At 38.0% G+C, this 27599-nt stretch overlaps 1 protein-coding gene across 1 annotated transcript in view; it reads right to left on the bottom strand.

Annotated features, from left to right (window-relative positions):
• Positions 1 to 27599, bottom strand: part of LOC150104025 (hemicentin-1-like) — a 427367-nt gene that overhangs the window by 117537 nt on the left and 282231 nt on the right. Inside the window, exons 12-13 of the mRNA XM_090396384.1 lie at positions 22094 to 22375; positions 10081 to 10257 (exon numbers count right to left, since the gene is read on the bottom strand). Of these exons, the coding sequence (XP_090252510.1) occupies positions 10081 to 10257; positions 22094 to 22375 (459 nt within the window). The remainder of the gene's footprint in view (positions 1 to 10080; positions 10258 to 22093; positions 22376 to 27599) is intronic.

The raw sequence follows: 27599 nt of genomic DNA, 5'->3' as shown, positions 1-27599 counted from the left end.
TGCTTGGGGTGTGTTTGAGCACAGAGAGGAATTGTATGCGAGAGGCTGCTTACATTTGAATGAGGAAGAACATAGGCATCTGGAGAGATTGCTGTTCTGAACAAGTCAGTGTCCCAGGGAAGATGGTAACAGGAGTGGCCTCTTGTGAGAATGGGTACTTGGGAGAAGGGGGACGACATCAGCTAACACTGAGCACAGTGGAGTCTACAGGGGATAATGCTGCTGGGTATAGAAACAAAGGCATTTATATGCTTTATACTAATGCCAGGAGTATCCGGAATAAGGGAATGGAATTGGTGGCACTGATAACATCAGCCTGGCCAATGATTATTGGGATCACCGACACGTGGTTGACAGAAGAGAATATAATAACAGCAATAGAATTTGCTGGGTACAGCATTTTTCGGCAGGATAGGAAGGGAAAGCGTGGTGGTGGAGTACTGCTTATGATAAGTGATGACCTATGTTCTCTAAAAGTGGAGACTTTGGAAGGCAGTAGCACTAATGGTTTTGAAAGCATATGGTGTGAGGTAGAGGTGGTGTGAGGTAGAGGTGGGGCAAGATAGGATATTTAATGGGGTATATCTACAGACCCAGGAGCACAGAGGGTGGGGACCAGGAAATGTTTAAACAGTTGAGTTTGGCAAGTGCAAGAAGAATGATTGTTATGGGAGATTTTAACTACAGTAGTATAAAGTGGTGAGAGGAAGATGCATGTAGCAATAAGGGAATGGAATTTCTAGAATTCTTGAGGGACAAATGTCTTAGGCGATATGTAATGGAGAGAACAAGAGGTTCAAGAGTTTTTGGATTGGGTTACAGCATCAGAAGAGTTGATAATAACTGAGATGACATCTCTCCCAGCAGTTGGAATCAGTGACCATATGGTTTTGAGTTGGAAAATAAATAGACATGCAGGAGTATCAAAGAGACGGGAATGTATGTGGAATTATAAGGCAGGTGATTATAATAGTCTAAGATGACAACTTGGTGAAGTTTCATGGAGGGAGGAATTGGAAGGCTGGGATATCATTCGTGCATGGGAAATTATGAAAGAATATTTGTTAGCGGCAATGGTAAGTTGCATACCATGAGTGAACAAGAGGACACAATTTGGAGTAAAGTGGATGATAAACAATATTAAACAGGAACTGCATGCGAAAAAGAGGTTATGGAAGAGATATAAGGAGACAGGTGAAGAGAAGATGCATGAAGAGTATAAGACACAGGCCAGAAGAGTGACTGGTATGGTGAGGAAGACGAAACTGGAATATGAGAGGAGATTGTCCCTAAGATCCGAAGAAAATTATTGGGAATTTTTTAGATATGTGGCCAGTACGAGGAGAAATGACTGTGGAAGAATAATATTGTGGGATAAAAATGGGAATAGAGTGATTGATGCAGAGGACATAGTGGAATTGTTCAATGAACATTTTATTGGAATATTTCATCCTGAAGGAGTTAGTTTTAATGCTAAAGGGATTGGGCAGGTTCAAGGTTTAGAGTTGAAGGAGGAGAATGTGTTCCAAATACTGAGTACTCTGAATGTCAGTAAAGCTGTGAGACTGGATGGTATTTCACCACGAGTTTTGAAAAATGTGCTAGGGAACTGAGAGGGCTTTTTTGACCTGGCTTTTCAATGAAAGTCTAGCTACAGGAAAGGTGCCTTGGAATGGAAGGAAGGTAAGATAGTGCCATTGCATAAGGGCGATAGCAGACTCGAAGTGTTTAATTATAGGCCAGTTTGTGTGTCATCAGTAGTTAGTATGATCTTGGAGAAAGTAGTGAAGTACCGTATACAGCATTGGGCAGATGAGTGTAATGTTATCAGTGTGAGTCAACATGGATTTGTGAAGGGACGCTCTTGTTTTAGCAATATGCTAGTCTTTTATGATAAAGTTACAAGAGCATTAGATGAGGGAAAGGCATATACTGCCATTTTCTTAGACATAGCGAAGGCATTTGACAGGATGCCACATGATAAGCTGATATTTAAGTTGCAGCACATGGGTCTGGATGTCAGATTGGCTGTCCGATAAGTATCAGAGAGTTGTGTATGGTGGGGTAGTTTCATGGAAGCAGAGGATTACAAGTGGGGTCCAACAGGGCTCAGTACTGGGACCTATATTATTTAACCTTTATTTCAATGACATTGTCAGTGGATTGCAAGGGGGATATTCAGTTGTTTGCGGATGATACGAAGCTGGGAAGGATTATTAGTAATAATGCAGATGCGGCAACCCTGCAAGAGAATTTGAATAAGTTAGATAGCTGGGCAAATGAATTGGGGTTGTCAGTTTAATGGAGCAAAAATGTAAGGTCTTGAGGTTTGGGAAGCATCGATGGGACACTGCATACTCTATGGGAGAAGTTATGCTGAATGAAGTAGGGGGGAGAAAAGAGATCTGGGGTTGATGAGTGATAGAAACCTGAAATATAGGGGAAATATTGCAAAGGTGGTGAAGGTAACACAGAAGATTGCTGCAATAATGAAAAGGACGCTGACCTGAAGAGATAAAACAGTTATCTTTCCATTGTATAAGACCCTGATCAGACCACACATGGACTATTGTTCTCAGATTTGGTCCCCAGGATTTGAAGGCGTAATTAACTGTGGAAAGGGTACAAAGGCAGATAACAAAGATGGTTTCAGGACTGTACAATGATAGTTATGAGGATCAGCTGAGAGAATGTGGACTGCAGAGTTTGGTGGATAGAAGAAGGAGATGTGATATGATAGAGAGGTGGTTACAGGGTTGACACTGCGGAGTTCTTTCGCTTGGTTGAACAGCGGGAAGGAGTGATGACAAGAGGCCATCCCTGGAAGTTATGAAAGGAAACTGTGAGCAAGAGGGTGAGGAGTGGTTTCTTTGTATGGAGAGTGGTTGAACCATGGAATGCATTGCCTGATGGAGTGGTGAGAACAAGATTGGTCAATGAGTTTAAGGAGTGGTATGACAGACTTTGTGTTTCTTAAGGGGGGACCTCCCCTCGATGAGTCTTTTGACTACATGGAGTCCTGAATAATAATAATAATAATAATAATATTAATAATAATAAACATACAAATTGAACAACACATCTAGTATTAATAAACAATTGCATAACAGTTAAGAACCTAGTATTTATCAATCAAGGATTATCCTCACACTGGCTCAAGACATAAGAGTATACAGGAAAGTTGAAATAGAAAGCGATTACCATTTGGTTATGATCTAAATAGAATATCAAATAGAAAAGAAAGCTATGAAAGCTTTAGCCAGAATCAAAGTAGTGCACCTTTAAGAAGTGAACTGTACACCAAAATATAACAATATTATTAAAGAAAAAAATGACAGTTTGAAAAAAAGAACCAAACCTTGGAGACACATTGGCAAACACTCAAGAGAACATTGATTCATGGAATAGAGGCATGGCAATATTGTCTAAAAGGATAGAAAAATCCTTACTTCATGGTGGACTCAAGAAGTTAAACAGGTGTTATGAAAGAGAAGAAGATATATTGAAAATTCCTAGCAAGGAACTCAAGAGATTATTATTATTATTATGAACAACAGACCTAAATAGAAGATGAAAAGCCAAAAGTGGCTATTTTTTCTGGCGAGGTTGATAATAAAGGGGATAAAAATCCCTTATTGTTTTTCAGCCAGTATGCGAAACTCTAAGATCGAAAACTACGATCTAAACGTTTTCTGCCGACAGTTGGTCGGCAGATCCAAGCATAAGTGGTACTACCAAGTGGTCACTTACGCTTGGATCTGCCAACAGTTCATCGGCAGAAAACGTTTAGATCGTAGTTTTCGATCTTAGAGTTTCGCATACTGGCTGAAAAACAATAAGGGATTTTTATCTCCTTTACTTAGACCTAAATAGAGTCAAGCTCATCAGAAGAGATCTACTGTCATGCAAAAAGATCATCAAACCATGCCCTAAACTCAGAGTTTCTTCACTCAGTAAAACAGAAAAAAACAGTCAGCCAGGGTTTAATATGATATCAGCCTTCTTCTTCTCACAAGAATGCCCCAAAGAATTGGAATTGCTTTTGATTAGGCTAGGCTGTTTAACTTAAGTCCCAGTTTTTGTAAAGTTCCAAGGGAGTGGAAGGAAGGCAAAACAGTTCTGTTACATAAAGCAGTTCTAATCAGTATCTCAGCAGTGGTGGTATCAATATATTGAAAAAGATGGTCAAAGATAAAATTCAAGAATTGATGAAGAAGAATATGATACACCGGGCAAGACAGAATGGTTTGTGAAGGATAGGTCATATCTCAGTAATTTAGTAACTTTTTTGTACTAGATAGATGGTTGAATTGGATAAATATTGTACTAATTAATCAAGGTGACGTAAAAAGCTTGCAGAATGATCTAAGATTTAAATCTACATGAAATATTACGATAGTATGAGCAAAAGGTGCCAGTTAAATGTGGAAGGTATGCATATTGGGATGAAAAGATTATAAACCATGCAGTACACTGATGGAACCGTACTCCAAGAAATTGATAAAGATAGCAATTTGAAAGTATTGGTGGATCGAGAGTTGCAGTTCACAATAATGTGCAAAAGTAACCAAGACAGCTTATAGGATTACTTGGTAATGAAGAGCACACTAATAAGCAGAAATAAGGAAGCTATCATTCCTTCTTTATAAGACTTGGATAATACAACCAGATCCAGATTACTGTGCAAAGGTTGGGTCACCTGGGTTTCTTGAGGATAAGGAATTGATGGAGAGGATTCAGATGTGAATAACCAAGCTATTGAATAGTCTGTAGAATGCTCTCTATTATGACAGGCTGAGGATTTATAGGTTGATAAGCAGAAAAGGGGGGGGTATGATAGAAACATTTAAGTTGTTAACAGGGTTTGGTAAGGTTGATACAGAGTAAATTTTTGCACAATTGACTACATGGGGTAAACAAGGGGCCATCTCTGGAAATTGTGTATGTGTAGTTAGTAAGCATCAGAACTACATTTTTATCTTGGAGTGTCGTGAATGAGTGGAACTGGTTGCCAAAGTGAGTGCTTTGTCATTGAATATTTGCAAGGAAAGGTATGATAGGTATTGTGTGAAGGGTGTGGGTCTCCTGTAGTCCATGGGACTCCATGAAAATAATATTTTGGGAATAATTAAATGTTACATTGAGTTCAGAGATAAGTAATAAGACTATTTAGGAACTCTGGAATGTTAAGTATGAAGACAGATTTAGAAACTGTGCTTTGCAAAACTTGGCAGTGGATGGAAAAATCCTGCCCTCCATCCACTCCCATTGGATTCTGCCACTGTTGAGATATTAATAAAATAGACTAGACAGATGCACTGCTAATTCTCTTTCACTTCTTTGTAATATATATGCAGTTATCCTTCTAATCCAAAGGCCTGAGATAGTAATAGCCTAAGACTTACAATTTATCCACTTCTATTCTTACAATCATCCCTGTCACACCAGTCACTACATTATCTCCATCTGGATCACACAAAGTGATCACTCAATAACTTCACTATTTCTTCTATGTCAACTCACAATCTTTAGTACTCCATCACTGAACAATCATCACAGGTAGTTGTTGAAAGTTTTTCACTTGTTTATATTATATTATAAATTAAAGATACCAAGAAATTATATACTTGGTTTAATCCATTATACAAGTGTAAGCAAAAAATTTGCGCCTTAAGTATCTTTCATAACTGGGGCAATTTGTGGCAAAGGTGGTAAGACTTCACATCATTTGCCTTAGTATTCCATAATGCAAAGCACATCTCCTTGCAGACATGCATAATGCTATGCATTATGGGAAGGGTCACTATCCAGACTGGTTTCCCTGTATTATGTGTGTGTGGGGGGTTACTTGTCCGAAAACTCGCGATACCTCAGATCACCCAACAATGAGTGACCTGAAGGATTTTTAAACTCAGCATTCTTCCACTCAGCAACAGGCTCACCCCATCACTGAGAAGAACTCTGCATTGGCTGTACCCATGGCAGGCCCACCCCCTCCACTGAGCAGAGCAGCTCATATCTCATCTCAGGGGTAACAGCAACAGCCGAGCCTCAGTTAAAATTTCATTGGCTACAGCATTGCCATCCATTACCCTGGGCAGAAACTCTGCTTGGTGACTTGATTCTGCTGGAATCAAGTCACCAACCATTTTCGACCTTTGTTGAGGTCTCATATCAGTGGGAGCCAGACCCGGAGGTGAGATACCAAGGTTGAAGTAATGCAGAAGTCATATTTTCCAATACAAGTTGCCAAAAAGGTGTCACACCTTATTATTAAAATACTCTGGATTAGAGATAGATAGTTATTGAAAGTTTTTCACTTCGTTATATTATAAATTAAAGATACCAAGAAATTATATACTTGGTTTAATCCATTATCCAAGTGTAAGCAAATAAAGTTTGTGTCTGAAGTATCTTTCAAGATTGGGACAACTCGTGGCAAAGGTGGTATGACTTCACATCACTTGCCTTAGTGGATGAGATGAGACCTCAATAAAGGTCGAAACCGGTCTGGTAGTGACCCTTCCCATAATGCATAGCATTATACACGTCTGCAAGGAGATGTGCTTTGCATTACGGGATACTAAGGCAAGTGATGTGAAATCATACCACCTTTACCACGAGTTGCCTCAGTCCTGAAATATACTTCAGGCACAAACTTTGTTTGCTTACACTTGGATAATGGATTAAACCAAGTATACAATTTCTTGGTATCTTTAATTTATAATTGGCACTTCCAGACCACAGGTTATTGGTATTAGTGAATTATGGCTGACTGTAGATATTATAGCTAGTGGGATTGAATGTGATGGGTATAGTGTGTTCAGGAATGACAGGGAGAATAAAATGGGGGGAGGTGTATTGTTGATGATAGCTGATCAGCTACAGCTAAGGAGAATAGAAGTTGAATTGCAGGATAGAGAAAAGAGCACTTTTGAGGCCATTTGGTGTGAGATTGTGGCTAGCAGAACTAAATATACAATTGGGTGCTGCTATAGACCAGGTGATGGAAAAGATGGTGGTGACAGTATGCACAAGCAAATAGAAGAAATGAGTGGAAGGAGAGTAAATATTATGGGAGATTTCAACTATGGTCGCATTGATTGGAGTGAGGAGAGGACACACGGGAGGAAGGAATTGGATTTTATGCGGTTATTAAGGGATAACTCTCTGCGACAGCATGTAATGGAAAATACTAGGGGTCAGAGAGTGCTTGACCTAGTAATTACATCTGAGGATTTGGCTGTAACAAATATGACCACATTGCCACCAACTGGTGAGAGTGATCATAGGGTCTTGACTTGGGAGGTGGTTAAAGGCATGGAATTTTCAATTAAGACAGGGTACATGTGGAATTATCGGGCTGGAAAGTATGACAAGCTTAGGAGTTTGATTGGTTCAGTGCCATGGCATGTACAACTGCAAGGACTAGAAGTTGATAGTGCATGGGAGGCAGTTAAGAAGTGTTTGCATGAAGCAATGGCCGCCTGTATACCTAGAGTCCAAATAATAAATCAAGTAGGGGTTAAATGGATGAATAACACCATTAAGCTTGAGCTGCAAAAAAAGAAACAACTATGGACGGAATTTAAGGAGAAAGGTGACCGGCAGGCACATGAATGGTATAAAGCGCAGGTCAGAAGGGTAATGAGTGTGGTAAGAAAAGCAAAAAAGGATTACGAAAACACATTGGCCATGCAGGCTAAAGAGAATCCTAAACAGTTTTTTAGATATGTAGCAAGTAAAATTTTTTAAAGAATGCCGATGGTAGGGATTTAACTGAATCAGTAGATATAGTTGAGTTACTGAGTGAGCACTTTGCAAGTATATATCATCCAGGTGGTGACATTGCAGAAACAAATAAACCAGTAGATTATACGGGAATTGTGATGAATGAAGTGGAGGTAAGTAGTCTATTGCATAACCTCAATGTCAATACATCCGTGGGATTGGATGGTATACCAGCTCATGTCATACGAGAAGCAGCTAAAGAATTGTCAGTACCCTTGACCATTTTGTTTAATTTGAGTCTCGGGTCTGGGTTAGTCCCGAGGAGGTGGAAAGAGGGGGAAAATAGTTCCACTGCATAAAGGTGGTTCCAAGACTGCTGTTGTAAATTACTGACCGATTAGCATATCAGGAATCATTGTCAAGGTCTTAGAGAAATTAGTGAAGAAAAGAATACAGGATTGGATAGATGAAAATGGGATATTGTATGGGGGCCGACATAGTTTTGTGAAGGGTAGATCATGCCTCAGTAACTTGCTCACGTTCTATAACACAGTGACGGCTGAACTGGATAGGGGTAATGGGTTTACAGTGATACTTTTGGACCTTGCCAAGGCCTTCGACAGGATACCACATGGACCCCTAATCAGTAAACTGGAGCAGATGGGGGATAGATATAGGGTTGGTGAGATGGATAGGAGGGTGGTTGAAGGAGAGATACCAGAGAGTGGTTTATTCAGGAGTTGAGTCCAAAAGACGGCTTGTGACTGGTGGTGTGCTGCAGGGCTCTGTTCTTGGACCACTGCTTTTCAATCTGTTCATCAATGATATAGGAAAGGATTTGAGAGAAAGTGTTCACTTGTTTGCTGATGATGCAAAGTTGGGTAGAGCAATTGTGAGTGCACAGGATGTCAAAATGTTACAGGATGATTTGGATAGTTTGGAGGACTGGGCTAGGAAAAATGGAGGTCAATTTAATGTGGCAAAGTGTAAGGTTATGCACTTTGGGGTGAAAAGAATAGCAGCAGTATATCGCATTGGTGGAACTGTACTCCAGGAGATTGATGAAGCCAAGGATTTGGGAGTGTTGGTGGATAGGGAATTGAAGTTTAGGGGGGCACATTGCAAAAGTGACTAAATCAGCTCATCAAATCACTTGGCTTCTGAAAAATACTTTAACATGCAGAAACAAACAAGTTGTTGTTCCTCTGTATCGAGCCTTGATAAGACCCCATCTGGACTACTGTGCCCAGTTATGGGCACCAGGGTTTCTTCGTGATGGGGAGGAAGTGGAGAGGATCCAGAGACGAGTGACCAAGATGATAGAAGGTCTGTGGAATGAACCTTATGAGAATAGGTTGAAGATTTGTGGGTTGCAGAGATTGGACGATAGGCGAAGGAGGGGTAATATGATTGAGACATTCAAATTACTGAAGGGTTTCTATAAGATTGATCCAGAAGATATTTTTGAAAATATGATTGGTGGTGGGAGGGCTATGGGTCATGCATGGAAGCTGGGCAAGAATGTGGTTAGCAGGGGTGTTAGAGCTAAGTTTTTTGCTTGGAGAGTGGTGAATGAGTGGAATAAGCTTCCAGAGTCTGTTGTGGGTGCAACGACCGTGAATGAGTTCAAGGCAAGGTATGATAGATACGTTGTCAATGTCGAATAGTTGTTCTTGACATGATGTTAGGGCCTCCATTGATGAGTCTGTTGACTCCTTGGAGTTGCCCGTAACAACAATAATAATAATAATAATATTAATCACCAGAGGTGTCAATCTGGTAATAGCATTACCATATGAATATACTACAGAAGTACATCAGCACATACTGGAAGACAAATATTTTTCTGAAAGATAGAAAACTTTTTCAGTTCAGAAAAACTGTATGTAATGTACTGAAGCAGAACTCTAGGAAAGATCCTCCTTGAAATGAGTTCAAAAATTAGTCACCCAACATGAAGTCCTGGAATTTTTTTCTGGCATTACATCAAAGATGTTTCATACACAAATTGTTCAGGTGAATAGCATGTAAATGGTAAAGGGTTCACTGCAGCTGATAAAAGAATGCTATCAAGAAAACTAAGCCATATTTCAACTGAAACTAAATGCTGATAGATACATAGATACATACTCATTATGAAAGCAGCATACATGGAAATTTACTGAGATAAACTTTGATATCATTTGTCCATTCCATTGTTCTATTTATTCTAGCATATGTAGCAGTTAATTGTTTGCAAATAACACAGACCAAAAAAAAATAAAAAATAAAAAACCTTCCATAAATAATTAGCAGACAACATGGTTGACTAATTTAAATATTATTTCTATTTCAGGACAGAAAACTCACCTGACATAATCTGATATTTAGAATTAGTTGAGGCACTCTGTGATAATGGTTCACCATCTTTTAACCAAGAAATTGTAGGAGGAGGATTACCTGTAGCTGGGCATTCTAAACTAATTGTTTTATTATTAATGGCAATAAGCTTTGGCACAAAGTTGGAATTATCAATTGATGGGGGCACTGTAACATAAAAGAGTCAGTCAGTCACAAATAAAAAAAATAAAATAAAAAAAAAAACATTTTAAAAAAGTACATTTCTTGATTCTTTCATTTTTTATTGGAAGTTTGGAGATTGAAAGTAATAGTTTTGTTTAAAAAATCAATAAAACAATGACCAAAACTACAGGCAAATGATACCAAGAGTAAACATTACCTAGCAAAAGCATGATACATATTTATAATACAAAGTTTAAGAAGATTTTCATTAAAGTAAGTTAGTGAACACATTATGGGAGAGACTATGATAATCTACAAAGGGAAGCATGGCGTTGTGAAGTGTCAGTCATGAATTAGTAATCTACTAACTTTTTACGATAAAACAACTGACCTAGATAAAGAGAATGGCTACACGATGATAGTGATGGATTTTGCAAAAGGTGATTTACAGATACCATGTGGAACTCTGTTACACAAAATGTAACAAATGCCAATGGATATGAAACTGGTTATGTGGATAACAGGGTGGCTGATGGACAGATATGAAAAAGTACTCTCACCACTCTATTAGGCAATGCATTCCATGGTTCAACTACCCTCCATGCAGAGAAAACATCCCTCACCTTCTTGCTCACAGCTTCCTTTTTTAACTTCCAGTGATGGACTATTGTCCTCACTCCTTCTCCCTGTTCCACCAAATGAAAGAAATACCCAGTGTCAACCCTGTTCAAAGACTTTTAAACTACCTTTCAACAGTTTAAAAGTCTCAATCATATAACTTCTCCTACCTACCAATTCTGCAGTCCTTCAGCCGCTCTTCATAAAGTTAATTGGACAGTCCTGATACCATCTTTGTTATCCACCTCTGTACCCTTTCAACAGCTAATATATCCACTTTGAATCCTGGGGACCAAATATGAGAACAATAGTCTGCATATGGGCTGATCAGGGCTTGATACAATGGAATGACAACTCTTTTATTTCTAAAGGGTATTGTCCTTCTCAGTATTGCAGAAATCCACTGGGTTACCTTCACCACACTGCAGCATCCCATGTTAAATGAATTTCTATCAATCTTCACTCCCAGATGTCTTGCCTCCCCTAATTCCTAAAGTAGAGTTTCTCCAACAGAGTATGCAGCCTCCCACTGAATATTACTATTATTATTCATGCCTCCATGGAGTCAAAAGACTTATCATGGGAGGACCTTTCTAAGAAACACAGGTCTATCAAGACTCATCAAAGGAGATCCCTCCTAGGGAACACAAAGTCTATCATACCACTCCTTAAACGTATTCACCATTCTCAATCTCTCACCATTCTATCAAGCAATGCATTCCATGGTTCAACCACCCTCCATGCAAAGAAACCGCTCATCGCCCTCTTCCTCAGAGTTTCCTTTCGTAACTTCCAGGGATAGCCCCTTGTCATGACTTCTTCCCGATGTTCAACCAAGAGAAAGAACTCCCCAGTGTCAACCCTGTAACCACCTATCAACAGTTTAAAAGTCTCAATCATATCGCCTCTCCTTCTTCGATCCACCAAACTCTGCAGTCCACACTCCCTCAGCGATCTTCATAACTACCATTGTACAGCCCTGACACCATCTTTGTTATCCACCTTTGTAACCTTTCTGCAGTTAATTTATCACCTTCAAATCCTGGGGACCAGATCTAAGAACAATAGTCTAAATGTGGTCTGATCAGAGTCTTGTACAATGGAATGATAACCATTTTATCTCTGCAGATCAGTGTCCTTCTCATTATTGCAGCAATCCTCTGGGTTACCATCACTAACTTTGCAATATGTCCCCTAAATTTCAGATTCCTATCAATCATCAACCCCAGATCTCTTGTCTCCCATACTTCCTCCAGTTTAACTCCTCCCATAGAGTATGCAGCATCCCATCGATGTGTCCCAAACCTCAAGACCTTACATTTTGCTGCATTAAACCAAACCCCGATTCATTTGCCCATCTGTCTAGCTTATTCAAATCCTCTTGCAGAGCTAACACATCTGCACTATTACTAATAACCCGTCCCAGCTTCACATCATCCGCAAACAACCGAATATTCCCTTGCAATCCATGGACAATGTCATAGATATAAAGGTTAAACAATTTAGGTCCAAGTACTGAGCCCTGTGGAATCCCACTTGTAACCTTCTGCCTCTTTGATATTGCTCCACCATACACAACTCTCTGACAACTATCGGACAGCCAATCCTGAATCCAGTTCACCAATCTGACATCCAGACCCATGTGCTGCAGCTTAAATATCAGCTAATCATGTGGCACCTGTCAAATGCCTTCGCTAAGTTTAAGAAAATTGCAGTATATGCCTTTCCCTCATCTAATGCTCTTGTAACTTTATCATAAAAGACTTGCATATTGCTAAAACAAAAGTGCCTCTTCATGTCAACAAATCCATGTTGACTCTCACAGATAACATTACCCTCATCTGCCCAATGCTATATACAGTCCTTCACTACTTTCTCCAAGATATTACTAACTAATTCACACAATGACACACAAACTGGCCTGTAATTAGACACTTCCAGTCTACTACCGCCGTTATGCAATGGCACTATCTTACCCTCCTTCCATTTCATGTGCATCTCTCCCGCAGTCAGACTTTCATTGAAAAGCCAGGTCAAAAGCACTGTCAGTTCCTTAGCACATTCGCTCAAAAAACTCGTGGTGAAATACCATCCAGTCCCACAGCTTTACTAACATCCAGAGTATTTGGAAAACACTCTCCTCGTGCACCTCTAAACCTCGAACCTGCTCTATCCCTCTAGTATTCAAATTGACTCCTCCAGAAATACTCCAATAAAGTGTTCATTGAACAATTCCACTATCTCCTCTGCATCAGTCACTCTATTCCCATTTTTATCCCACAATGTCATTCTTCCACAGTCATTTCTCCTCCTACTGCCCAAATAGCTAAAAAATTCCCTAGGATTTTCCTTGGATCTAAGGGCCAATCTGTTCTCATATTCCAATTTTGCCTTCCTCGGCATACTAGTCACTCTCCTGGCCTGTATCTTATATTCTTCATGCATCTTCTCTTCCCCTGTCTCCTTATATCTCTTCCACAGCCTCTTTTTCGCATGCAGTTTCTGTTTAATATTGTTTGTCATCCACTTTACTCCAAATGGTGTCCTCTTCTTCATTGTGGTATACAGCTTACCATTGGTGCTAACAAATATTCCTTCACAATTTCCCAAGCACTAATGATATCCCAGCCTTGCAATTCCTTCCTCCATGAAATTTCCCGAATTTGACGTCTCAGACTATTATAATCACCTGCCTTATAATTCCACATACGTTCCTGTCTCTTTGATACTCCTGCATGTCTATTCATTTTCCAAGTCAAAACTATATGGTCACTCTCTCCAACTGGTGGTAGAGATGTCATCGCAGTTATTATCATCTCTTCTGATGCTATAACTAAATCCGAAACTCTTGAACCTCTTGTTCCCTCTGTTACATGTTGCCTAAGACATTTGTCCCTCAAGAATTCTAGAAATTCCATTCCCTTATTGCTACATGCATCTTCCTCTCCCCAATTTATACTGCTGTAGTTAAAATCTCCCATAACAATTGTTCTTCTTGCACTTGCCACACTGAACTGTCTGAACATCTCCTGCTCCCCACACCTCTGTGCTCCTTGGTCTGTAGCAACACCCCACTAAATATCCTATCTTGCCCACCTCCACCTCATGCCATATGCTTTCAAAATCATTAGCGTCACAGCCTTCCGAAGCCTCCCCTCTTAGAGAACATAGGTCGTCACTTATCATAAGCAGTACTCCACCACCACGCTTTCCCTTCCTATCCTGCCGAAAAATGCTGTACCCAGCAAATTCTATTGCTGTTATTATATCCTCTTCTGTCAACCACGTGTCGGTGATCCCAATAATCATTGGCCAAGCTGATGTTATCAGTGCCCAATTCCTTTCCCTTATTCCGGATACTCCTGGCATTAGTATAAAGCATAAAAATGCCATTGTTTTTATACCCAGTATTAACCCCCCCCCCCTCTAGACTCCAATGGGCTCAGCATTACCCCCTTCTCCTAAGTACCCATTCCCACAAGAGGCCACTCCTGCAACTATCCACACTGGGACACACTGACTCATTCAGAACAGCAATCTCTCCAGATGCCTATGTCCTTCCTCATTCAAATGCAAGAGATCACTCGCATTTGAATTCCTCTCTGCTCTCAAACGCATTCCAAGCATCCAAATATTCGAATCCTCTCCTCTGACACAGTCTCGCTATTATGCTATTCAATATCACTGCTCTTCTGCTCAGCTCGACATTATCATACCTAGGCAACATGTATACAAAACTGCAAGATTTATCCCAAACTTCAAGATTTTATATTTAGCTACATTAAACCGAAAGCCCATTTCATTTACACATTGTCTAGTTTACAAATCTACTTGCAGGACTACCACATCTGCACTATTATAATAACCCTTCCTAGCTTCACATCATTTGCAAACAACTGAATAACCCTCTGCAATCCATTGAAAATGTCATTGATATAAAGGTTAAACAATACCAGTCCGATAGCTGATCCCTTTAACCCACTTGTAACTTTCTGCCCTCTTGATATTGCTCCCCCATGGACAACTCTCTGATACCTATCAGATAGCCAATCCAAAATCCAGTTCACTGACCTGACATTTAAATCAATGTGCTGAAACTTTAGTATCAGCTTATCATGTGGCACCCTGTCAAATGCCTTTTGTAAAATCCAATAAACTGGCAGAATATGCCTTTCCCTCATCAACTGCTCTTGTCACTATAAAATATTGCACCCACAGAAGAAATCCATATGGACTCTCACAGGTAACATTACCTTCATCTGCAAACACTTATATGACTCTTCACTAATTTCTCCAAGATTTTAACAACTATGATGAAATAAAAACTGGTCTATAGTTTGACACTTCCAGTCTGCTATCACCTTTATGCAATGGTACTATCTTACCCTCCTTCCACTTCTCAGACCTTCATTGAAAAGCTAGGACAAGGACAGTTCTTTAGCACATTCTCTCAAAACTTGTGGCTAAATTGCATCCAGTCCCACTGTTTTATTGACATCCATAATACTCAGTATTTAAAACATGCTTTCCTCTTGCACTTCTAAACCTCGAACCTGCCACATCTGTCTAGTATTAAAAACCTACTTCTCCAGGATGAAATATCTAAATAAAGTGTTTATTGAACAACTAAACTATGTTATTTGCATCAGTCAGTCTATTCCCATTTTTATCCAAAAATGTCATTCTTCCACAATTATTTCTCCTCCTACTGGCCACATAGTTAAAAAATTCCTTAGGATTTTCTTTGGATCTCAGAACCAATCTCTTTTGATATTCCAGTTTTTCCTTCCTCACATGCTAGTCATTCTCTCCTAGCCTGAGTCTTATATTCTTCATGCATCTGTTCTCCACCCTCCCTTTCCTTATATCCTTCCATAACCTCTTTTTTACCTGCAGTTCCTGTTTGATATTGTGTGTCATCTGTTTTACACAAATTTTGTTTTCTTCTTCTTCACTCGCAGTATACAACTTGCTATAGATGCTAATAAATATTCCTTCACAAGTTCCAGATTGTTTTCAAAAGAAACAATCTGGTAATAACAAATGTGAAGAGTGCAGAACAATCAGTCTGATCAGTGAGATAGCAAAAGTTATGCTATACATCATCCTACAAAGAAATAAACTTAAAATCAAATTGGAAATTAATGGAACACAATCTGGTTTTCAGGAAAATATAGGCTCAGAAAAGATCTCTTCCTGGGAAACCAGGGCCTGGGACACAGAAATCCAAGAGGAGAAAGATTAATACAGTTCTGTGAAGAAACAATCTGGTAATAACAAATATTTTATTTAGCTAGCCTCCTGGAAGACCTTACACATGAAAAAGTCCCAGAGACAGCTGTAGGAACCAGATTGACTATATAATGATTAGAAAAAGATTCCGGAATAACATCTTACAAGCCAAAAGATACCTGGGGGCTGATACTGGATCAGACCACAACCCTGTGGTCATTAAAGCAGCAATAAAATTAAAGAAAACAATGAAAGCTATACACATAGAAAAATACGATCTTGGATCCCTTAAAAATCAAGAAATACAAGATAAATTTTTAAAGGAACTGGCACAATCCTCTACTGTTAACGTTTCTGATTCCACCAAGTATCCTTACCCTAAAGATGAGATTGAGAATAGATGGCAGAAATTTAAAGAAGGTATAAAAGAGGCAGTAAAACAAACAATTCCCAAATTAGAGAAGAAGATGAGTAAACCCTGGATGAATGACAAGATACTGAAAATGATGGAAGAAAGAAAGAAACAAACACAAAAATCGTCCTGAATACAAGAACTTAAACAAGGAGATCAGGAAAGAATGTAGGATTGCAAAAGAACTATGGCTCAACAACAAATGCAAAGAAATTGAACTTTTGGATAAAAAGCACAAAACCAGAGAACTTCATGAAAAAGTTAGGGAGCTAACCAGCAAATCTTGCAAAAGACTATCATTGCATTGAAAATACTAGTGTTAACATCCTAATGGAGAAAGACAAAATAAGGGATAGATGGGTAGAATATTCAAAGGAATTCTATAATCATGATAGAATAAATAAGCCAATGCAAGAAGATTTGGAGAGGCCTACTATTCTTACCTGGGAAGTAACAAATACCATTAGGAAACTGAAACCCGGAAAAGCTCCAGGAATGGATGGAATTATTGCAGAATATCTAAAGGCTTTAGATGATAAGGCTGTAAGATCAATGACTGATATATGTAACAAAATAGGAAACTGGACACCTGCCAAAAGATTTTAAGCACTTGACATTCCTACAAATACCTAAAAAATCGAAGACAATCAAATGTGAAGAGTACAGAACAATCAGTCAGATCACTCAGATAGCAAAAGTCATGTTATATATCATCCTGGAAAGAAATAAACATAAAATCAAATTGGAAATTAAAGAAACACAATCTGGTTTTCAGGAAAATAAAGGAACTAGAGAAGGACTCTTCAACATTACAGTTATTACAGAAAGATATCTGGAGAAGCAGAAAGAAGTCTACTTTGACTACACAAAAGCCTTTGACAATATACAACATGACCAACTAAGCGAATGCAACAGAAAACTAAGAGTAGATGGTAAAAATATCAGATTACTGATAAATCTATATTGAGAGCAAGCTGCCTCAATAAAAATATCAGGAGAAACCTTGGAGGAATTTCCAGTAAAGAAGCATGTCAGACAAGACTCTTCTTTCTCCTATATCGTATAACCTCTATACTGAAAATATCTTCCTGCAATTAGAAAAATTTAAAGGAGTCAGCATAGGAGGCAGAAATATAAACAACTTAAGATATGGATATGCAGACGATAGAGTACTGCTAGCTGAAAATAAAAATGATCTTCGAAACCTACTAGAAGAGAGAGAGAGAGAGAGAGAGAGAGAGAGAGACGCTGGAACTAAGTGAAAAATATGGACTTAATTTCAACTTCAAAAAAACCAAAACCATGCTGGTAACAAGAGAAAAAGGGAAAATATCTGATATAAATATTAAAAACAGAGGAAAAACCTTAGATTATGAAAACATTCTGACCTAAAGGAAATTCACACAAAAACAAGAATTAGGCTGTCCAAATGCTACGTTTGGTATACACTGCTATATGGAGCAGAAACCTGGACAATATCAAAATATTGTGAAAATAAACTAAAAGCCTTTGAGATGTGGATCCTCAAAAGAATTCTTAGAGTCCCATGGACTGCCAAAAACACTAATTTAGAAATATTAGAGATGATTGGAGAAGATAGGACTCTGTTGAAAACCATTAAGAAAAGGAGAACCACCTGCCTTGGTCACATACTAAGACATGAATCCCTACAAAAAAAAACACTTCTAGAAGGAATGATAATGATACAAGGAAAAAGAAGAAGAGGAAGACAAAGAACAGATTAGATGGGAAATACAGAAATATTAAGGACTGAACCTTTTTTTTTGTCCTATGAAGAATGTAAAAGAGAAGCACGAAACTGTACATGGTGGTAGCTCATGGTAGTCAACGTCCTGGAAGGGGATGACATCTCTCAAGTTAAGCCACAAGTTCCAAACACTAATGATATCTCGCCCTTCCAATTCTTCCCTCCATGGACCTTCCCATGTTGATATCTGAGACTATCATAATCACTTTCCTCATAATTCCACATACATTCCTTTCTTTTTCATACTTCTGCTTGTCTATTCATCTTCCAAGTGAAAACCACATGGTCACTCTCTCTCTCTCTCCAACTGGAGGCAGAGATGCCATCTTTATTATTATTATTAATGACATCTGACCTCCATGGAGTCAGGGGCTCATTGTGGGAGGTACACATTATTGCACACACTGCTCATCCAACCGTGCTTTAAACTGATTCAATATGGCTACATTCACAACATACTTAGGCAATGCATTCCACTCACCAACCATTCTCCATGCAAAGAACCCCCCCCTCCTTACTCAATCCTTTGCTCATGCCCTCCTTATACAGTTTTTAGCGATGGCCTCTTGTTCTATTCCCCCCCCCCCCCTACCACCACCACCACTCCCAGTCTGAAAAATCTCTTCTAATCTAAAACTCTTGAACCTCATTTTCTTTCTACTACATGCCTAAGACATTTGTCCCTCAAGCATTCGAGAAATTCCATTTCCTTATTACTACATGCGGTTTTCTGTTCCCAATTTATACTACTGTAGTTAAAATCCCATAAAAATCACTCTTCTTGCACTTGCCAAGCTCAAATGCCTCAATATTTCCTACTTTTCACTCTCTATACTCCCTGTCTTGTAGCAATCCCACTAAATATTCTATCTGCCCACCCACACATTAGAACCATTGCCCTCCAAACATCTATGCTGAGAGGACTAAAGTCATCGCTTATCATAAGCAGTACTCCACCACCACGTTTTCTCTTCCTATCCCGTCAAAAAATGCTGCTCTTCTACTTCTATTCCTGTTAGCAGTGGCGCACTCAGGATTTAATCTTGGAGGGGGCCGAGCACTCAAGATTTAATCTTGAGGGGGGGGGGGGGAGTTGAGTACACGATTTGAGAATACACACTATGCATTGCATACGACCTATGACTGAGCATCTGCAGCGATTGCCAATACATGATACCTGTGATCTCTGGCCCGGCTAGGGCAAACAAAGTATTGCCAGAGCACTACTTCATTCGCCTTGTGTTCACAATGGCCGGGATTCCCGAGAGCTATAGGGTATTCCCACCTTATGTGACTGCTAATTCCTAAGTAGTATAGAAATAGAAGACACGACACAACATAAATAAAAAATAAAAAAAATTTAATTAGGAAAAGATTTTTAGAAAATATTTCAGTGTTTTTTCCTTTTTCTTTAGGGAGGGGGCCAGTGCCCCTTTGGCCCCCTTCCTGGGTGCACCAATGCCTGTTAGTATATCATCTTCTGTCAACCAAGTCTCAGAGATACCAATAATCTTTGCACAGGATGATGCTATCAGCACCACCAATTCAACTATTCTGGATACTCCTGGCATTAATATAAAGAATAAAAATGTCACTGTTTCTATTCCTATCATTATCCCCTCCAGACTCCGCTGGATTCAGCATTACCAATATATAACCCCTCCTCCTAAGCACCTATTCCCACAAGAGGCCACCCCTGCTATCATCCACCCTGATAATTCTAGTTTCCCTGCATTGACACACTGACTCGTTCAGAGAACAGCATTTTCTCCAGATGCTTACATCCTTCCTCATTCAAATGCAAGTCATCTCTCATACAGTTCCTTTCCCATCCTCAAATGGTCTCCAACCATCCACATATTCCAAGCCTCGCTTTCGACAAATTCTGGCTATTATACTATTCATTATTAAGACTGTTCTCTGCAGATCTGCATTAAGAGGGTAGTCTGAAAAGTACTTGGCCTCGACCATAGATTGCAACACTATCGGCAAGATTTTTTTTCTAAGTTCGTCATCTGTCATATGCATCCATGTGAAATTGCAAGTCATTCGATCAAGTAGTTTATTTTATACGGTTATACAGCTGTCTGAAGCAAAAGTGTTCTCTGTATCTATCCATTGAAATGGATAAAATTGAGTATCGTGCAGTTATAAAAGTCTTTGTAAAAGAAGATTTAATGCCAAAAGAAATTCATTCAAAGTTTATGAAAGTTCATGGGCACTCTTCTCCTTCGTTTTTGACAATTAAGAAATGGACTGCCAAGTTTAAACGTGGCCGTACTACCAGCCTTGAAGATGATCCATGTGAAGGACGTCCAAAAAGTGTAACACCACCAGAAATCATTGATCAAGTGCATGAAATGGTATTGGATGACCGGCGAGTCAAAGTGCGTGAAATTACTGAGACTATAGGCATTTTAAAAGAGCGTGTGGGATATATTTTGCATGAAGAATTGCAAATGAAAAAGCTTTGCACGAGATGCATGCAAAGGGAGATTATTGAAAAATAAAAATGATTTTGAAATTATAAATTTGCTTTTTCATTGTTAGGCCGAGAACTTTTCAGACCACCCTTGTACAGCATTTCGGCCTTCAGAACATATGCAATTTACAGATAAAAAATACTAGTGATGGTGGTCAGTAGATGCCATTGGTATAGTGGTGGTTCAGTGTAGTTGGTGGATTAAGTGATGGAGACAGAGAGTTGTTGAGTAGGTGCCCTCTCTCAATGAGTCTTTGAACTCCTTGGAGGAGCCACAAAATAATAAGAATAAAACTCCTAATTTATATGTTTCTATCATATACTGTAAATGTCTATCTATAAATTTCTATCTGACATATCTTGTGTTCAGATCTAGTCAAAAGGATTTGAAGAGATCAACCTTAGAAAGGGTACAGATATAACAAAAATGATATTAGCACTTTACAACTAACATTTTAACATTAGTTATGAGAATAGAGGCAGGGTATAACATGTAAACTAGAATTTGTTGATAGAATACAAAGGGATGACAGGTTTGAGACATTTAAATTGTTGAGAGATATTTACAGGATTGATACTGAGGAGATTTTTCGTATAGCAGAACCAGAAAAAGGAACAAGGACAAGAAGCCATTCCTGGAATATTAGAAATGAAGTGTTCAGAAGTTTTTTTTTTTTTTTTTTTTTTTTTTTTCATAGACGTTGGTTGTACCATGGAATTTATTGCTTGATGGGGGGTGGGGTATGTGCATATGATGAAGGGTTTAAGGAGTGATATGATATAAACTTTGTACTTCCTAAGATAGCCCTTGTGCGACTACTCTTTAAAGGCTCGTTATTATTTTTATTATTGTTATTTTCGTGACACCTACAAGGAGCCCGAAGACTCATCGCGGGAGGACACCTATTGTACAACTCTCTGTCTCCACCTCATAATAAAAATAATAATATACAAAAGGATCCTGTAATAGATCTGAAGTTGTTGTGAATAAAAGATGACAATGTAATTAGGAAAGTGCTCAGAGAGTTGCATAGATATGACAATAATTAGTTGGGAGAAGGAAAGCAGAGATAATGAATGGAATAATAGCTGAATAGCGTGAAGTGAAAGTTATAATCAAGAATGGAGTGAATATGAAGGGAAGTTGCATAGGAGTATCAAATGGTAATATATTGTCAACAGCACTATTTGCAACAAGGAAGTGAGGATATGGTAGAAAACATCCAACCTCTCTCTAGTTTAATCAACTACCATTTAATAATCATTAACAACAGTTATGCAGAGGAAATCAATATTGTAAATCAAAGAATCAATAAAAATACAATTAAAATTGCTCAAACTTACTTACCATGTACATCAATGTTAAAGTGTTTTTCATCTTTTCCTACAGTACTAGTGGCAACACAAGTATATTTTCCAGCATCTCCCATTCTAGCATGTTGAATATACAGTTCTGAACCCTCTTTAACTATCTGAATATTTGGGTCAGCATAGGGACTAATAATCTCTCCATTTTTCATCCAGGAAATAAGTGGCTTGGGATTTCCTGATGCCAAACATCGAATACTCATTGGTCTACTTAACTTAGCAACAGAATTTCCATTGTATTCACTCGCTATTTTTGGAGGTACTAATAATATATATAAAATAAATAAAATTATGCATAAAATGGAAAATGAAGCCATTATCATAATGATTATGTTACAGATTTAGTCACATACATGTCTAATTTTGTGATAAACAAAACATGAAAATTAGTACAAGTCAACAATGAAACTCATATTTCCGAATTTAGGGACACAAAACACGTGTTGAAATGATTATTTTACTTATTATTAATAAAATAACAATTTGACGTTTCCACACCTCTATTGAGGTCATCATCAAAAGGATACATGTGTACAGGGAACCAAGCTACATTCTCTTGCACTCTGTACTGATAAATTAAATTTATGCTGTTAATCTTATTATTAGCCGGACTGCTAGCGATAATTAAACAAAATGAAATAAAAGTTGAAAAAAAATATTAAAATTAATAAATAAAATAAATAACAAATCTACAATAAACTCTCCTAAAGTCCTCATGTACTAAGATTCTTCTGGATCTGTACAGTTCAGATTGTTATACTTTGATTTCTTTAGAACTTGTACAGTTCAAGTTGCTATGGAATGTTAAGGTAAAAAAAAAAAAAAAAAACACTTCACCAAGTCTTCTGGTATTGGGATTTTTCTTTGGCTTGTTCTGGTTGCTATAAAGGTTGCAGATGGGTCCTCCACATTCTTGGAATGGTTAGGCCATCATTTTTGTTCAGATTTGGGTTATGTTTGAGCATTTCACATGCTTCTTTGAATTTCCTCTTGAATCAGGTTTTGGTGCGGTGTAGGGACTTGGTATTTTTCCAATCAATTCTGTCGTATGTTTGGAGTGCATGGTCAGAAAGGCCGGTTTTTCCAAAATGGAGGTATTTAATGTGTCGTTTGTGTTCGTCCTTCCTAATTGGGATGGTTCGCCTGGTTTCCACTATGTATGGTAGGTTACATGTGCATTGTATTTTGTATACCCCCTGGGTGGGATAGGTGTGGAAGAGGATCTTTGGAAGAACTGAGTAGGCGTCTTAATTTTGTTGGAGGTTTAAAGGTGGTTTTGAGGTTGTATTTGTGTAGTGTTCTGTCTATTTTTCTAGAAATGCCTCTAACATAAGGTATGGCAATAGCATTCTTGAAATTTTTTTTGTTTTTACTAGTATCTCTGTAGAGGATCTTGTGAATAGTTTTTTTACTGTATCCATTTTTTATAAATGTATGGTTGACGATCTTGTATTCCTGGTTTAGAGCTTGTTGTTCATTTGAACAGATAGTTTAAGCTCTGTGTTTAAGGGTGCTTATGATACCTAGTTTTTGTGTTGGGTGGTGATAAGAATTTTTGTGTATGTACTGGGCTGTGTGTGTGTAAGTTTGTGGTAGACTGAGAAGGAGAGACAGCCTGGGGGAAGACGTGACGAGTGTGTCTAGGAATGGAAGAGAGTTGTTTTTTTCTATTTCAATGGTGAATTAGATACGTTTGTGTTATTTGTTTAGGTGGCTGAAGAATGTATTTAGTGCTTCGTTGCCATGAGGCCAACTGGCAAAAATATCGTCGATGTATCTGAGCTAAATTTTGGGCTTTAGGCATGCTGACTCTAGAGGTCGTTGCTCAAAGTCATCCATATAAAAGTTAGCAACTGGGGGGGGGGGAAGTGGCGAGCCCATGGCTGTACCCTCTTTTTGAAGGTAAAAATTGTTTTGCCACACGAAATATCCAGAGCGGAGTACTTAGGCAAAGCGGGCCGTGATGTAGTATGGACATATGTTCTGTAGGAGTAAGATAGTATCACTGATCTGGGCATTAGTGAAAAGGGAAGTTATGTCAAAGCTGACTAATAAATCTTGGTCGTTGAGTGTAATGTTTTTAATTTTGTTTATGAAACGTTGTGTAATTTTTTATGTAGGAAGGGGACTGACCTACCAATTCCTTGAGTGTGGCTGCTAATTTTTTGGCCAAGTGGTAATTTGGGCTGTCGATTCCTTCAACAATCGGTTAGTGGCATGTCTGTTTTGTGTATTTTTGACATGCCATAAATTCTGGGTGCGTGGGCATAATGAGGTATTAGTTTTTTTTGTTGATTCTTCTGGCCAAGTGTTAACGGAGTTAATTAATTCAGTTGTTTCCTTTTTTATACATTTCGTGGGGTTATAGTTTACCATTTGGTAGGTGTTGTGGTCCGATACCAAATTGTTCATTTTCTCTATGTAGGTTGTCCGGTTTAAAACAATCTAATTTTGCTTAGTTTTTTGTTTGAATTTAGTATACAGGATGTTTCCATGCGTATTTTATCAGCTAGATTCACAAGGAGGGATCTTAAACCTCTCTCAATATGATAAATGATATCAAGTTTGTTCACTGACCTCGGTGCAATGGTGTAGTTTAGACCTTTCTCCAGCAGTGAGAGTTCACCTTGGGTGAGATTGTAGTTTGATTGGTTGATAACCAAGCCGTGGTTTGATGGTGGTTGGTTGCTCCTTTCGTTATGTCGTCTTGATTGTCTTGTGCTTTCATGTTGTTGTAGTGCTTCAAACTTCATTATTAATTTTCCCTTGTTGTTGGCCAAGTCATCTGTGATCCTGTCTAAAATATCCTAAATTTCTGGATTAATGTAGTCGGATAGTTCTGATTTAAGTTGTAGAACTTTGGCTTGGGTAGATGCTAAGTTTTTTCGTGTCTCATGGATCTGTTCTCTTAACAAAGCTTTTTCCAACCGGGCATAGATACGGAGCTGATTTAAACTTCTTCTTTAGTTTAATGAAGTTAGGTGTCAAGTTGCTGTCTCTACATCATTTCAAAAAGGCTAGTCCATTAATAAACAAGGAAACACGTATCTTTAGCTTACCGTGGAGGATGCACTGCTAGTGGGTCACATCTCCATGGATTATGATGACTCTTTCTTTTAAGGTTACATGGTGATCAGAATTCATATTTCCGAATTTAGAAACACAAAATACACTCATTGAAATGATTATTTTACTTACTATTAATATAATTACAATTTGACGTTTCGACCCTTGTATTGAGGTTATCATCAGGAAAAAAAAAAAAAAAAACACTTCACCATGTCTTCTTGTATTGGGATTTTTCTTTGGCTTGTTCTGGTTGCTATAAAGGTTGCAGATGTTTTTTTTTTTTTCCCCCCTTACATTCCATAGCAACTTGAACTGTACAAGTCCTGAAGAAGAAAATCATAGTATAACAATCTGAACTGTACAAATCCAGAAAAATCTTAGTACATGAGAACTTTAGCAGAGTTTATTATAGTTTTGTTATTTATTTTATTTATTAATTATAATTCTTTTTTTCAACATTTATTTTATTTTATTTTATTTAATTATCGCTAGAGGTCAGGCTAAGAAAAAGATTAATTAACAGCGTAGATTTAATTTACCAGTACAGAGTGCAATAGCATGTGGCTTGGTTCCCTATACACATGTATCCTTCTGATGATAACCTCAATACAGGTGTCGAAATGTCAAATTGTTATTTTATTAATAGTAAGTAAAATAATCATTTCAACACGTATGTTTTGTGTCCCTAAATTTGGAAATATGAATGCTGATCACCGAGTAACCTTAGAAGAAAGAGTCATCATAATCCATGGAGATTTGACCAACAAGCAGTGCATCCTCTATGGTAAGCTGAAGATACGTGTTTCCTTGTTAATTAATCAACTAGCCTTTTTGAAACGATGTAGAGACATCAATTTAATACCCAACTGCATTAAACTAAAGAAGAAATTTAAATCAGCTAAAGCGCTCCATATCTATGCCCAGGTGGAAAATGCTTTGTTAAGAGAACAGATCCACGAGGCACAAAAAAACCTAGCATCTACCCAAGCCAAAGTTCTACAACTTAAATTTAGGGAGGACCCATCTGCAACCTTCATAGCAACCAGAACAAGCCAAAGAAAAATCCCAATGCAAAAAGACTTGCTGAAGTTTTTTTTTTTTTTTCCCTTAACATTCCACAGCAACTTGAACTGTAAAAGTCCTGATGAAAATCATAGTATAACAATCTGAACTGTACAAATCCAGAAGAATCTTAGTAAACATGAGAACTTTAGCAGAGTTTATTGTAGTTTTGTTATTTATTTTATTTATTAATTATAATTCTTTTTTTCAACATTTATTTTATTTTATTTTATTTAATTATCGCTAGAGGTCAGGCTAAGAAAAATAATAATTAACAGTGTAGATTTAATTTACCAGTACAGAGTGCAAGAGCATGTAGCTTGGTTCCCTATACACATGTATCCTTCTGATGATGACCTCAATACAGGGGTCGAAACGTCAAATTGTTATTTTATTAATAATAAGTAAAATAATCATTTCAACATGTGTTTTGTGTCCCTAAATTAGAAAATATGAATGCTGATCACCGTAACCTTAAAAGAAAGAGACAACAATGGAACTGCTATCTGTTGCTGGATAATGGTCCCTTCCTGCATGGCTAATCCTCTGGATCTATGTCCAGAGGTTGAGTTAATCCTTCTCCTACTTCTGCACTACCTTTTAGTTCTTGTAGTTATACCTGAGAACTGCAAGTTAACATAGTAATTCATAATGCTATGAATTTTATGATAAATCACAAACAGTGTACTGTTTATGGTTTATCATAAAAATAGCATGGGTGGTAACTGCTTTTTTTTTCTTGTCTTTCTTGAAACAGTTCAGTCAAGAAACATTCTTCTAAGATCAAGATTGATTAAAACAAATCAATGCATCTTTTCGGTAATGCAGGGAGTTTCAGCATGCCATGTTTTTTTCCTCCATCTATTTTAAGATTGCTTTTGAAGCATTGATGAAATACACTAAGACAGAGACACAGAGAGAGAGAGAGAGTATTTCAGTAGTGTGGATGGAGTGCAACATAAAATTTATTTTCCTGGTATATATTCTTGAGTTATTTCAGGTTCTCAGCTAATTCAGGATGAAGAAAGTTCAACAGAATTGCAGAATACACAGTTAGCGTGCTCTTTAGCATTATTAAAATGATGGGTTTTATGATAATTCACTTGCAATGTCCAGTAAGCAATGTCCACTCAGCTGCAACTGAGAAACTGGAAAGTAGAGTATGACTCATTCTTGTGTTAATATTTTGAATGTTGTAAGCAGTTCTTTCATTATCTGCATGAATGGCACTCATGTTGTAGTGGCATAAAAAATAAATAAATTGTTCCCGTGTTGGGGTGGGTAGTAGAATACCCTAACCGCACTGCTGCGTAATGTAAGAGGCGATAAATGGAGACCCAGTCCCTGGAGATATA

Source organism: Typopeltis vanoorti, chromosome 8, assembly GCF_054136105.1.
Source record: "Typopeltis vanoorti isolate ZY-2024b chromosome 8, IOZ_Tvanoo_1.0, whole genome shotgun sequence".
In the NCBI taxonomy this organism is placed as follows: domain Eukaryota; kingdom Metazoa; phylum Arthropoda; class Arachnida; order Uropygi; family Thelyphonidae; genus Typopeltis; species Typopeltis vanoorti.
The sequence above is the reverse complement of the archived record's forward strand: the minus strand, read 5'-3'. Positions and strand labels throughout refer to the sequence as shown.